The following is a 15,697-nucleotide window of genomic DNA, read 5'->3' as shown; positions in this document are numbered from 1 at the left end:
TTCAGGAGAGTATATCCAAGAAAAAAACAAAGCCAATGGAATAGCTCATGTGGTTGAATATATGCAGAAATGTTCCGTCCTGTGGGAGACTTTGGGAATTAAGCAATGAGACAGAGAGAAAACTAAGCAAATGGCAAAGCAGGACAGTTATAACTCCAGAAAAACAAAAGTTGTCAAGAAAGGAAATGTAATCATCTCACACCACATGACTCAATTATGAATAGTTACATGATGACAGTAATATAAATACAGAACAGTGATTTAACTAAAATGGTTCACATAAATATACTGGGGGGCTTGGAAAAAGAAGGGCCATATGGGTGTTATAGGTGTTGTGGGAGTAGGGATGAGAGAGATCAGTTGTAAAAGCTAAATTTTCTTGCATGGTAGGAAATATAAAAATAATACCTAAAACTAGAAGTACGTATGCACTAAATCTCTCTCTGCATCTCTCTTCCCACCCCCATCCCATATAGAGAGATGTGTAAAATAAGCATGATATCTAGAAATAGAAGAAAATACCAGAATAAACAGTCAAAGTTACTCAAAGTAGTTACCTTGGGAATGGGAATCAGGAATAAGAATGGGGCAGCAAACTGCAATTTCCCATTAAAACCCTTACAGTATTATGTGCCCTTTTAGGAGATTACATATACTACTGTGATTAAAGTAAAACCATCCCTACAAAAGCAAAAAGAACGCCTACGAGTCCATCCCAATTATGACTTCTGGTTTTATACTCATAATTGGCTGAAAGTCAATTAATACCTTTATTTAACTGAAAAAAGATGGGGTGGGGCTGCTCTAAACTACATATACAATCTGTTCTCCATAGGCTTATTAAGGGCACTTAGTCTCTCAAAACTAGCTATCAATAAGCCAAAGTACCTTCCCATTAGGTTTTGTGTCCCTCTATGAAGACCAGATTATACCACAGATCAAATGATCATTTTCAGTGAGTCTTTTCAAAGACTGTATCAAATAATACTGATTCTAGGTTTCATTTCAAATGAATCATTTAAACCTACAGGTCATAATGCTGATTCCACTTTGGATCAAGTGTATTCTTCACAGTATCTGTAGAATGGCATTGCCCAGATCCATCAACCACCACCTTAGCAAATGGATCAGGAAGTCCTGTGAAAAAAGGGGAAGAATTTTTTTTAATTAAAGAATATTCTGACATGGAAAATAGAAGATTAATTGTATAAAGCTTACTATTTACTAAAAAACAAAGATTATCCCATTCTTTATGAAAAGTTTAACATTTGGCTATGAAAGTGGTCCATTTTAAAACTAAGATTAAAGTTAATTCTATATTAAATACCAGAAGCCACATTTTTTTTCTTGCTCCTATCTCAAAACATTCTCAGCTTAAACTACCAAAGCCTAGAGGTTACTTCAGAATGTGGAAGTTCTTATACATCTTTACCAGCCCTTTGACCCCAAGAAGCTTAAAACACTCCTGGCTCTCTCAGAGCCTTCCCAAGGTCTCTCCTAGTAGCATTTAAAGAAAGAGCCTATTAAAGGTTTTCACACAAGAACATAAGCTACAGAGAAATCAAATTAGCCAAAAAGTTTTCTTCAATAGCTACCATGAGTGATGAGAAACTGAAATAAAAAAATCTAATACCCCACCTTAAAAGATCTTACTATCTAATTGGGGAGATAAGAATGCCATGGTCGGGGGAGGACAGGGGGATGGTCTGGCACACCTGGGTGGCTCAGTGGGTTGAGCTTCCAATTCTTGGTTTCAGCTCAGGTCATGATCTCATGGGTTGTGAGACTGAGCCCTGCATGGCTCCGCACTCAGTGGGGAGTCTGCTTGAGAGTCTCTCTCCCTCTGCCCCTCCCCCAGCTCATGTTTGCTCTCGCTCTCTCTCGCTCTCTCTCTAACGAATAAATCTTTTTTTAAAAATGCTGTGGGGGAGAGGGGAACCTGAGAATAAACAAGTGTTTGTATGACTATAAAGAAAACACTTTTAATACTATGTCAGGCACTATTCTAAATGCTTTACATATATTCAATCTCTTATTCTTCACAATAATCCAATGGGGTAAATACTACTATAATCTCTACTGATGAGGAAACTGAGGCACAAAACAGTTAATTAACTAGTCCAAGGACAAACAGTACATGAGAGCGCCAGGGTCTAAAGTTTAGATTTTTAAAGCCATGCACATATAATCTGGTTCTCGATTTCATGCTCTTAACCACTATGCTATTTTATACCTCTCATTTACTATGCAGTTCAACAGTGTGTACAAGTAAGAGCTCAGAAAAACAGGAGAAGAGTTGGAGTTTGGAGTCTGAACAGTAAATCAAGGCTTTTTTTTTTTTTTTTTTTTTTTTTTTAGGGGACGGGACTCATTTGGGTTTTAAAGGACAAACAGGAAGATTGCCAAGAAAGGTTTGACAATATTTGAAGGTCTCCAAGGAGTCTAACCAAATCGTCTGTGCTAATGTGTAAAAGTTAATGCTGCTGGTAAGAGAGGCTTAAAAATCAGAAAATGGCTGAAACAGATAACAGGGAGCCTCTGTAGGTTCTTAAGCACGGCTGTAAATACATGGTCCTGTTTTTCCACTAGTGGTATTCAGGGTGGACTGCGAGAAGAAAAGACTGGTACAGAGGACATCTATGAAGCTGCTGTAAGTTCCACAGAGTAGGATGATTAGACCCTACCCTAGGGAAGTCCCATGAAAAGAAAGTGAAATAAGCTACTCTGAAAGATCTAGTATGAGTTTATAAGAAAGTAAGTAAAAAATGACAGTATAGTTTTCAGCCCTAAGTAACAATGAGAAGAGTGGTCTTTTGGGGGGAAAGAAAAGTTAGAAGGTAGAACTAAATAAAATGTTACAGAGACAAAAATGACAATTTAGCTATTAGACATATTGGGATAGCAAACATTTCCTATGGACAGCTGCAAACACTAGAACAAAATGTTGGTAAGTCTTGATAACTGAAGAACTTGTACACCTTGACAGCTAATTTTTTTTTTAAGATACCAATGTGCCAAGACTCAAGGACAGGCAGAAATTGCGTCATCAGGTCCCCAATTCTATGATTCTGTGATCTGTCAATTTCAAATAAGAGAAGACCCAAATTTACAAATGTTAAGTATTTCAGAAGATACTTGGAAGTCAGGGTATTGATATATTTAACTATATTTTTTTATTTAAGATTTACTTATTTATTTATTTGACACAGAGATAGAGAGAGCACAAGCAGGGGAAGCAGCAGGCAGAGGCAGAAGCAGGCTCCCTACTGAGCAGGGAGCCCAAAGCAGGTCTCAATCCCAGGACCCTGGGTTCATGACCTGAGCCGAAGGCAGCCGCTTAACTGACAGAGCCACCCAGGCACCCCTATTTAACTATATTCTTGAAGTTTACTGCAACTCATATTATTTCAGTAATACCTAATCATTTTTAACTGTGTTTAATGGAAGAGTACTTTTCCCTCTGCCTTCAATAACATTAAGTATTTTCTCCTGAAGGAATCTTGTTCTTTTGATTCTACTATCTCAAAAAACACATAAGTGTATGATTGTAAACAAAAACAAAAATCACATTTCTAGCTTTCCTTTTAGATGTTGTTTAACTAGTTCTAGAACTAATAAGGACTAAGGAAAACAACTTTTCCACACACAAAAAAATTGGCTTCCAAATCCTTAAGTATGAAATTCTTAGTCCCAGCTTCCTACGTTTCTCTTGTTAAATAATACAAAATACAAGCTCTATACCCTACCAACAACAACAAAAATACCTAAATTTCAACTTACCTGATTATATTACTCCACAAAAATTTAACTTGAGAGCCAAGTTCTGTGATGTAGTCAAAAGCTATCAAGTTTTCTGGAGTGAGACCTCTAGTAGTAAATATAAAGTGGCTAAGGTATTTTCTGTATTTTAAAAATTTCTCAATTATCCCCATCATTATCCCCAGTCATATAAAAATAGCTAAAGCTCAAGACCTTCCTCACTACACAAATGTACTTGGGCTGCAAATAATAATGAAACAAAAATTTCAACATAGAAGTGTGCTACTTTCCAGAGAAAACAAAGTTTAAGTCGGTTCCATGCCCAGGATGGAGCCCAATCTCGGTGCTTAAACTCAGGACCATGAGATCAAGACCTGAGATTGAGAGTCGAACACTTAACCAAGTGAGCCATCCAGGTGCCCCTAAAGCCTTATTTTTGATTGGGGGAAAAAAAAATCTTTCACCAACCATCTTGGTTCTGAGTGACTTCAATTTGGCCCTTACATACAGCACCTCAACACAGTAGCTCACACACAAATCTTTTATTTAAATGTCGCATAAAAGAGAAAAATATATACTAATGAAAACATTCTTGGGGTGCCTGGGTGGCTCAGTCTGTTAAGTGTCTGCCTTTGGCTCAGGTCATGATCTCAGGGTCCTGGGATTAAGCCCCGAATCGGGTTCTCTGCTCAGCAGGGAGTCTGCTTCTCTCTCTCTCAAATAAACAAATAAAATCTTTTTAAAAAAGAAAACAGTCTTTAAAAAACAGATAATGGATAAACAGATATGTGACAAAGTTAATGGTAGACTCTAGATGGTGGATATCCACTATAAAACTCTCTACATGTTCCTAAATGCTGAGAAATTTTTCCTTCTAAAATTTTGGGGGAAGGGAAAGTAACTTATTTTTTAAAGCCAATAAGCTTGCAAACAATTCTAAAAAGTGAATTAGCAAGACTTTTCTCAGCAAGGGTAGATACCCAAAATAGTATTATCTCAAATTATACAAATTACTCTGTAACACTTGGCTTTGTATTTTTTCCTATAATTAAATATATACACACATACATATTTCATCAGCCTACAGTCATGCTTGATATTAAAATTTACTTTTCTCATTCAACATGATTTAAACCTCATTACAGACACTTTATATTTTGGTATCAATGATAATTGCATTCTGATCAATAAACAGATACTCTCACTTAAACTTCATTAAGAGATTCAGGAAGTATTAGAATTCTTTCTCTGGAATTATTGTGGGCAACCCTCAACTTATAAACAGATCAAAGACCGGTGTCAATCTACCACAACAGAGGCTGTTCCCACTGTGAGCCCAGAAGATGGTCCATCCCTGGATGAGTGCCTTCTGAAGATCTCAGAATTGGCTTTCCTGTTTCCCTTTCCAGAGCCATCAAGTGTTTCTTCCATTCTGGTTTTAAAGACTATCACATAGTTTCCCCTAATTTTCTTATCCCTGGAGCAAACTCACAACGCTTAAGAATTTTTATTAATTTTTACGCCTACACCAATGAAATAAGAGAAAGAGTTCAAGAAGGAACTCCTTTTTTCCTACCTACGACTTAAGGGCAGATAAAGATCATATAAGTGATAATAACTGGCTCTCCGAGGTCTACCAAAAATTAAAGCAAGATTCCTCTAGATTTTCTAGGAAAACTGAGACAAGGTTATCTGGATATTTTACTGGAGAAGCTGCGTCTTGGGACTCTGGAGGAAAGAATGAACTTGGGAAGGAAGGCTAGGAGACAAAACAGATTTTATTTTTAAAACCAGAGCAGATGTATTGGAGAGTGCAAAAGCAACTGTAAGAGTATGCATTCCTCACTTCTCTCCTTTTTTTCCTTGTCACTTGCCTACCTGATCCTATTTGCCACTCTGCAGTCCTACTAGAATAAATCCTACCTCAAATCAACCTTTAATAAGGGTAAAAGAGAGTGTACATTGGTTATTAGGTTATTAGTGACAGGGATGAGATAGGGTAGTTCAGTAAAAGCCTGTGAAGATATTTGGTGGCAGCATGGAGCGAGGCCAGTGGTCTCTGCTACTGGGACATGCAGCTGAGTGGAGAGCACGTGGTACATAAACTGGAGTCTGCTTAAACCTTACTTGTTTTTTTTATTTTTTTATTTATTTATTTGAGAGACAATGAGTGAGCAAGAGAGACAGCACAAGCTGAAGGAGGGACAGTGGGAGAGGGAGAAGCAGGCCTCCTGCTGAGCAGAGAGCCCAACTCGGGGCTAGATTCCAGGACCACCTGAGCCCAAGGCAGTCACTTAACCCACTGAGCCACCCAGACACCCCTGATTAAAGCTTTCTTAACTATGTTCCAAATTATCCTATTTAACTCCTTTCCCAGATAAACACAGACACCAGAAAATTTTCTAATTATATAAAGGTTTTTAAGAAGGTTATAAAAGGTTATTTTACAATAAAAACGTTATTTTACAAACTTTAATTCTGGTTCTCTCCAGAAATTTTCTCCAAAAGAAAATTTCAAGTGAAATGAATTAAGTATGATTTTAAAATGCATCAAGTACTTATTACTTCTTTAAATCAAACCCCCGAAAATTAAGTAATATCATATTAAATTAGATAGCACTTTTATAGCTAGTTTTCCTGGCCAATAGAACTTGAATTTTAAAATCTAATGAAACCTTTCGACTTATAACTTCAAATACTTTACATATAAAATTTTGTTGGCTTAGAGTTCCTTACTAAAAATTGTATCATTTTTATTCATTTATATATTTTTCAATTTTCTTTACTCAGTAATCTAAAACTATTATGAAATATGATATTACAGGATAAAGATTCTAAACACACGTGATGGTTCTTCCCAATCCTCCCTCACAAAACTTAATCCTAAATAAAGCCACAAAAAAAATTTGACAACTTATTGGCAAAGAGACTGCAAATATGGGAACCAAATGTCTGCTTTGGAGTCTGAGACATAAGAGCATCTATGATCAAATGTGGCAGAGATTTCTTTCCTACACTGTGGAAATTCCAAGCAGGCTGAATGACTTCTCTACTTTCCAAGGAATCATGACTGCCTGAATAAAATTTCCTATAAAATGTTAGGAAAGTGTTTACAAAATAATCTCTACTTTTCTAGAAACCCAGTAGTATATGCACACCTTCAATATTCTTAACACATACCTCATACACACACTTACACACACACATTTCACACAAATATTTGAGTGGGGTGGATAAAAGGAAAGGGACTAAAGCTAAAAAGGCACAAAATCCTCTTAAAAAAAAAAAAAGTGTTGCCAAGAGGCTCTGAACCAAAGCATTCATAAAACAGTATTGAGTAGATTTCTGAATAGAGAACTCGCTAAGCCAGACAATTCTGAAAATGTTATCCAAAAGGTCTACAAACAACATACAAGATTTAAAGTTAATTTACTTACGGAAAAAATCCTTTTTCACCAAGTTTTTTGCACAGAGTACTGTAAAGGAAACAAAAAAATACATGGAAAGAATTAAAATGGTAAGACTGCACTGTCAAAAGGCTCATTTTAAAACTCTGAAAACACCAGTGAATAATTAAACACTAAGTACAGCAAAGTATGAAATATCACAAATTTTTATTAAAGACTAGCAAAAGACAGCTGAACCCGTGGTTGCAACTTCAGCAATGATCACCAGTAACAGCTGAGGACCAGGAAGTTTATAAATCTGGTATCCTAATAAGGAGCGACTTCCAATCAATCTTCCATCAAGATTTATCTCAGAGTAGCTCCATAAAAGGGGGAAAACAGTTCTAAGAAGGAAACATGTAAATTCAGGTTGATATATATGTTTTAAAAATGAAATAATTTTGTACTGAAGATCATAAATAAGACAAGAGCTTTCCTGATATCGATGAGATTTTTTTAATTAAAGTTCTATTATTTTACTCTTCATCTAACTCTACAGAAATTTTAGAGGAGATAACCATCAGCTAAATGACAAGACCGATTACTATATCTACCAAAAACTGAAAGTTAATATATTGACATTCTCTGTATTACCTTGCATTAAATTATTACTTTTATGGTGATGGATGTACAACCTTGTGAATGTATTAAAAGCACTGAATTGCATACTCTAAAGGGATGAATTTTATAGGGCATGATTATATGTTAATTAAAAATTACTGCTTTGGTAGAGTCGTAAACTTAACTTCTTTAATTCAAACTTGTTACAAGTGAAGGGAAAACATCAATTTCCATATGTTTCTAAATTATAAAATATCTGTTAATGTAAGTTTGGTTAATTTCTACCGCTTTTACTCAGTTTAAATGGTCTGTTCAATTTATTACAACTATTTAAAGTTTAGTGTATAAAGTTCATTTAACATAACAAACCTTGGCAATAAGTCAAATTATAATCACTTTAAAAGCTCAAAAAAAAATCATTTTGAAGACATACGCCACCGGCAAATGAATAAAATTATTACATAAGCAGTAAGATACTGATTTACTAGTCAGAGTTTCTTGGGCCTTGTCTTAGAAATGGTTTTATTTTTGGGGTGCCTGGGTGGCACAGAAGTTAAGCATCTGCCTTCAGCTCAGGGTGTGATCCCGGCGTTATGGGATCAAGCCCCACATGAGGCTCCTCCGCTATGAGCCTGCTTCTTCCTCTCCCACTCCCCCTGCTTGTGTTCCCTCTCTCGCTGGCTGTCTCTATCTCTGTCAAATAAATAAATAAAATCTTTTTTAAAAAAAAAGTTATGTTATGTTAAAATGTTAAAAATGTTATGTTATGCCTGGTTCAATGTTTGATAGGACCGGGTTTTCTTTAAAAAAAAAAAAAAAGAAAGAAAGAAATGGTTTTATTTTTAAAAACATAAAAACTTAATCATGAAAACTAAGGGCCATAACCAAGAGTACCAAATCACAAACTGGATTTAGAAGAACTTCTCCCTAAATCTTCATTACCACCATATAAACTGAACACAATACTCAGGATCAATACATATACAACACATACATGAATCCAAATTATAATCTTCAGTACTGATGAGGTAATGGTTTTTGTAACCACCATCCTATGATTCCAGAAGTAAAATGATTTCACGTGCTACTTTAGAGAAACAGAAAATATATATGAATTCTCCAACTTATCACTAACCTTACAAGCTTATGTTTTGATACTCATTCTTTTTGTCTTCCTTCCACTTACAGTGTCCACCCTCCTAACACTGCTGCCCCCCCGCCCCCCCTTCCCCGGCCACCGTGCTCCGGATCTCATATCCAACCTACCACTTTCTCAGGGATCTGGTCTCATCTCCTCTACTGATGGACTTGTCAGCATTTAAACATACCCTCCAGACATCATCCTATCTCTCCTCCATCATAATGAAAATACTTAAAGAAGTGTCTTGGGGCACCTCAGTCGTTAAGCATCTGCCTTCGGCTCAGGGCGTGATCCCAGAGTCCTGGGATCAAGCCCCACATCGGGGTCCTCTGCTGGGAGCCTGCTTCTTCCTCTCCCACTCCCCCTGCTTGTGTTCCCTCTCTCACTGGCTGTCTCTCTGTCAAATAAATAAGTAATCTTTAAAAAAAAAAAAAAAAAAAAGACCTGTCTACATATTGTGACTCCATTTTTCTTTTGGATCCAGAACTTTTATCATAGTATTATTTAAATGTTAACTATCAATATATATTAATATATAAATCACAATATTATTGAAAAAAGTATTGCTTTTTATTTTCATTTATACCTGCACTAATTATTGTTTTTTTAATAGAAGTTTAATAAAGTACAGTGTTATCTTTGTTTTGGGTGTACAATGATTCATTGATCATCAGGATCACTCTTAATCCTCTTTCTCTATTTTACTCTACCCCACCTACCTCCCCTCTGGCAACCAGCAGTTTGTTCTGTTAAGAATCTGGGTTTCTTTTTTTTCTATGTTTATTCATTTATTTGTTTCTTAAATTCCACATGAGTGAAATCATGGTATTTGTCTTTCTCTGACTTATTTTATTTAGCATTAAACCTTCCAGGTCCATCCATGTTGTTGCAGATGGCAAGATCTCATTCTTTTTTATGGCTGAGTAGTATTCCATCATTCATACACACACACACCTTTATCTGTTCATCTGTCAATGAACACTTGGGTTGCTTCCCTATCTTGACTATTGTAAATAATGCTGCAATAAACACAGGGGTGCATATGTCTTTTCAAATTAGTGTTTCCATTTTCTTTGGGTAAATACCCCAGTGGTGGAATAACCGGATCATGTGGTAATTCTGTTTTTAATTTTTTTGAGAAACCTCAATACTGTTTTCTACAGTGGCTGCATTCTACCAACAGAGCATGAGGATTCCTTTTTCTCCACATCCTCTCAACACTTGTTATTTCTTGTCCTTTTGACTCCAGCCATTCTGACAGGTAGGAAGTGATATCTCATTATGCTTTTCATTTACATTTCCCTGATGGTTAGTTTGGGATACTGAGCATCTTTTCATGATCTACTGGCCATCTGCATGTCTTCTTTGGAAAAATGTCTATTCGGGTCCTCTGCCCATTTTTAAATAGGATTGTGTTTTTTGCATGTTGAGTTGTATAGGTTTTTTATATATTTTGGATATTAACCCCTTATCAAATATAGCATTTGCAAATATTTTCTCCCATTCAGTAGGTTGCCGATTTGTTTTGTTGTTAGTTTCTGTTGCTGTGCAAAAGCTTTTTATTCTGGTATACTCCCAAAAAATTAGCGTTGCTTTTGTTTCCCTTGCCTGAGGAGACATATCTAGAAAAAATTTCTACTGTCAATGTCAAAATGACTGCCTAGGTTTTCTTCTAGGTGTTTTATGGTTTCTGGTCTCAAATTTAGGTCTTTAATCCACTCTGGTTTTGGTATGGTATTGGAAAGTGGTCCAGTTTCATTCTTTTGCATGTGGCTGCCCAGTTTTCCTAGCAACATTTGTTAAAGAGACTTTTTCCCACCGTATACTTTTGCCTACTTTGTCACAGATTAGTTGACCTGATCAGTGTGAGTTTATTTCTGGATTCTCTATTCTGTTCCTTTTATCTATATGTCTCTCTTGTGCCAGTACCATACTGTTTTGATTTCTACAGCTTTGTAGTATATTTACCTTGAAATCTGGAACTGTGATAACCCCTCCAGTTTTGTTCTTTCTCAAGACTGCTTTGACTTTCAGGGTCTTTTGTGGTTCCACACAAATTTTAGTATTATTTATTCTAGTTCTGTGAAAAATGTTGTTGGTATTTTAATAGGGATTGCATAAAACCTGTAGATTGCTTTGGGTAGTACAGACATTTTAACAATATCAGTTCTTACAATCCATGAACATGGACTATCTTTCCATTTATTTGTGTCATCTTCAATTTCTTTGATCAATGTTTTACAGTTTCTGGAGTACAGGTCTTTCACCTCCTTGGTTAAGTTTATTAATAGGTATTTTATTCTTTTTGGTGCAATTATAAATGGGATTGTTTTATTAATTTCTCTTTCTCCTATTTCATCATTAGTGTATAGAAATGCAACAGATTTCTGTATATTGGGTTTTTTATCCTGCAACTTTACCAAATTCATTTATCAGTTCTAGTAGTTTTTTGGTGGAGTCCTTAGGATTTTCTATATATAGTACCATGTCATCTGCAAATAGTCAAAGTTTTACTTTTTCCTTACCACTTTGGATGCCTTTTATTTCTTTTTCTTGTCTGATTGCTGCAGCTAGGAGCTAGGACCTCCAGCGCTATATCGAATAGAAGTGGTGAGAGTAGATATCTTTGCCTTGTTCCTGATCTTAGAGGAAAAGTCTTAATTTTTTTCCCCCTCAGGACCAGATGGACTAACAGGTATATACAAAACATTCCATTTGAATACACATTCTTTTCAAGTATACATGTAATATTCTCCAGGACAGATCACAAGTTAGGTCACAAAACAGGTCTCAATAAATTCAAAAAGACTGAAATCACATGCATTTTTACCTACAACAGCAATCAATCACAAGAAAAAAATCTGGAAAGAACACAAATACATGGAGGCTAAATAACATGCTACTAAACAATGAATGGGTCAACCAAGAAATCAAAGAGGAAATAAAAAAATACATGGAGACAAATGAAAGTGAAAACACAATGGTCCAAAATCTTTGGGATGCAGCAAAAGCTGCTCTAAGAGGCAAGTTTATAGCAATACAGGCCTACCTCAAGAAACAAAAATAAACATACAACTTAACCTTACACATAAAGGAGCTAGAAAAAGAAGAACAAAGTCCAAAGCCTGTCAAAAGAAGGAAATAAAGTTTAGAGCAGAAATCAACGAAACAGAAACTAAAAAAAAACAAAACAAAACAAAACACACACAAACAACAAAAAAGATAAAAGCTCAATGAAACTGGAACTAGTTCTTTGAAAAAATAAACAAAATTTTATTTTCTCTGGATAAAACTTTAACCAGATTCAACAAGAAAAAGAGATGACTCAAATAAAATCAGAAATCATGGAGAGATAACAACCAACACCACAGAAATATAAAGGATTATCAGAGATTATGAAAAATGTTATGCCAACAAACTGGACAACCTAGAAGAAATGGATAAATTCCTAGAAACAAAGAACGTTCCAAACCTGAATCAGGAAGAAAAAGAAAATCTGAACAGACTAAGTACTGATAAAATTGACAACAATCAAAATAATCAAATTTTGATAATAATCAAAAAGCTTTCAACAAACAGAAATCCAGGACCAGACTTCACGGTGAAGTCTACCAAACATTTAAAGAAAAGTTCATTCTGCAAGGTCAGCGTTATCCTGATACCAAAACCAGACAAAAACACTATTAAAAAAGGAACATCACAGGCCAATATCTCTGAAGCACAATGATGAAAAAATCCCCAACAAAATATTAGCAAACCCAATCCGACAATTCAAAAAAAAACAAAAATCATTCCCTGATCAAGTGCAATTTATCCCAGGAATGTAAGGGGCAGTTCAATATTCACAAAATCAATATGATTAATCACATTAAAAGAGAAAGGATAAAAACCATACAATCATCTCAACAGATACAGAAAAAGCACCTGACAAACTACAACATCCGTACATAATAAAAACTCTGAACAAAGTAAATTTAGAGTGACTTCACTTCTTCACTTCCCACTAATGCCTTAATTCACTGCAATTTGGCTTCCTCCTTCACCATTGCCCCTACATGGCTTCTCCAAAGCGCCAGGGACATTAATTACTAAATCCATCCAATGGACATCTTTCATTATCACACTTGACCCCTGAGGAGCATTTGCTATTACTGCCTCTTCTGGAACCCCTCTTTTCTTTTGGTTTCTGTTCAACACCACATTCACCTGGTTTTATGCCAGGCATAAAATGCATTCTACATCTTCTTTGTTAAATCTTTTTCCTATACTCTGCATATGGAAACTGAGGTTCTTTCAGGATTTTGGGCCTACATCCTCTTCTTTTACTCTATAACCTGAGGAGCACAAAAGCCCATCTTTGCAAACCTTGGAATTATATGTAAACTGCTATATGCATGTGTACTTTTCTGGGGAAAGAACTCACATTTTTCCTAGGAGAAAATTCATAGCCTAACGGACTGACAAAGCTCTTCTTTCCCTCTCAAAAAATAAATATGAGGGGGCGCCTGGGTAGCGCAGTCGTTAAAGCGTCTGCCTTCGGCTCAGGGCGTGATCCTGGCGATCCGGGATCGAGTCCCACATCAGGCTCCTCCGCTGGGAGCCTGCTTCTTCCTCTCCCACTCCCCCTGCTGTGTTCCCTCTCTCGCTGGCTGTCTCTCTGTCACATAAATAAATAAAATCTTTAAAAAAAAAAAAATTAAATAAATAAATAAATAAATAAATATATATGAGGAGCTACATTTCATACATTCTCCCTGGCCTTTACCATTCTGGTGACACCTAAATATAAAGACCCAATCTTAACTCTCTCCTAAACTTCACATCCACACAGGCAAATTAAATATGCCCCCAAAATAAAATTACCATCTTCTCCTCCCCAAAAACTGCTCTTCCAGTTTACTTTCTTTCAATAAATAACCCTGCTTTTGACTCCACTGCTCCAGTCAGAAACCTCCACAGCAACCTTCACTACTCTTCCCCCTCCCCACCTCCTGGCAAATACCAATTCTAACCAATTCTGCCTCTCAAATATCCTTCATCTGTCCACTTCTATTAACAATGCGGCCATCCTCGTCCAGGCTACCATCAACTAGACTAGGCCATTACAACCACCCTCCCAATCAGTCCCCTGCCTCAAGCCTCAACTCTCCACAATCAGTTCTCCATAATGGATCCAAAGTGATCTTTTTACAAATATGATTAAGTCTTTCCATACATTTCCCCTCCTCCTAATACCATTCCAAAATACCCTTAAAACATTCCTCAGAACTATCCTTCCACCTATGTTCTGGATTGGCCTCTAAATTCATCATTGTTTTTTTTTTAAGATTTTATTTATTTATAAATAAGAGAAGAGAGAGAGAGAGAGCACAAGCAGGGGAGGAGCAGAGGCAGAGGGAGAAGCAGGCTCCCTGCTGAGCAAGGAGCCTGAGGCAGGACTCGATCCCAGGACCCTGGGATAATGACCTGAGCCAAAGGTAGATGCTTAACCACTGAGCCACTCAGCTGTCCCCCTGTATCATTCACTCTTTCACCATTTTCTAAGGTCCTACACTTTGTGCCAAGTGCTATGACAGATTGTGCAGATACAAGGATAAATACTTTGTATTTAAACAGTATTTAAACAGTACTTAGTATTTAAATAGTACTTTGCCCTCAGAGCTTGCAGGTCAGGTATAATTCAAATTTTATGCCATCAATGTTCTTTTTTGTTGTTGTTTTATTGTTTTCTCAAGAAACAATTTTAAATTTTGCAAAAATCTCCTTTAGTATCTTTTATTTGAGGCAACCAATTTGAGGTGATTGGAGAAAAACATTTGCAGAAGTGCAGATGCAATAAATATTACCATCTCAGTCAATAATTTCTTTTTATGGTTGGATAAGAGTTATCTATACGTAACACACCATGTAGTAATATCAGAGTAAACCCCAGCTGTAGAAACAGAATGGTACTGCTGTTCTTACTGAGTTGTACTCATAATGAATGGCTGTCTATGCTTAATCTGAATAAAACTCCCAACTGTTCAGTATCTTCTTGCCAAAAATTCCCCTTCCTCCTCCAGATTGGAGTTGCATTCCAATTACACTGCTGATTGGAATGAGGCTGCTTGAGAGAAAGAAAAAACCACTCAGACATCCCGTCTTCTGTCGCCCCATGAAAACAGATTTTATAATACTGTTCCTGCAATTGCGAAGTTGTATAGACTATTTTTGAAAAGAGTAGATTTCTCTGAACTTACATTATCATTGTAAAATAAAACCGAAGTTCAGGATAACATTCCTATACATATTCCAACAAGACGGCCTAGTGCTTTAAAAATGTCTACTAATATGCACACTTACTGATTGCTGGCACATGACAACAATTTAGGTCTTTCTGCTCCAAGAAACAACCACTACCTCAACTCCTACACTCAGAAGGAAAATGAAATTTAAGCTCTATAGACAACTCATATACAAATGTTTATATGTACAAATTTTAGTTACTGTTGCATGAAACAGGAGCACTACACAATTCACATTCAAGAGCTTTATTATAAAATGTTGCAATGAGCAGAAGTACCAACTACAATGCTCTGTGCATAATAATGAAACAGATAAGGATGACAAGTAGCATGCTGAAATATTACACACCCATTAAAATTATGTAAATATATTTATTGACAAGAAAATATTTCTTTAAATGCTAAGAGAAGTCCATTTACAAATAATACATTTAATAAAATGTAATTTTAGTAAGGAATATAAGAAGACTGGCTAACATTATTGAATATATACTACGTGCAAGTGT

At 36.0% G+C, this 15,697-nt stretch overlaps 1 protein-coding gene across 2 annotated transcripts in view; it reads right to left on the bottom strand.

The window, feature by feature from the left end:
• Positions 1-15,697, bottom strand: part of SMURF2 (SMAD specific E3 ubiquitin protein ligase 2) — a 121,289-nt gene that overhangs the window by 48,853 nt on the left and 56,739 nt on the right. For both annotated transcript variants that reach the window (XM_057318053.1, XM_026512456.4), the window contains exons 2-3: positions 7,197-7,235; positions 1,029-1,137 (exon numbers count right to left, since the gene is read on the bottom strand). In XM_057318053.1, coding sequence (XP_057174036.1) covers positions 1,029-1,137; positions 7,197-7,235 — 148 coding nt within the window. The remainder of the gene's footprint in view (positions 1-1,028; positions 1,138-7,196; positions 7,236-15,697) is intronic.

This window comes from Ursus arctos, unplaced genomic scaffold, assembly GCF_023065955.2.
Source record: "Ursus arctos isolate Adak ecotype North America unplaced genomic scaffold, UrsArc2.0 scaffold_24, whole genome shotgun sequence".
In the NCBI taxonomy this organism is placed as follows: Eukaryota; Metazoa; Chordata; class Mammalia; order Carnivora; family Ursidae; genus Ursus; species Ursus arctos.
This window is presented reverse-complemented; position numbering and strand designations above follow the sequence as displayed.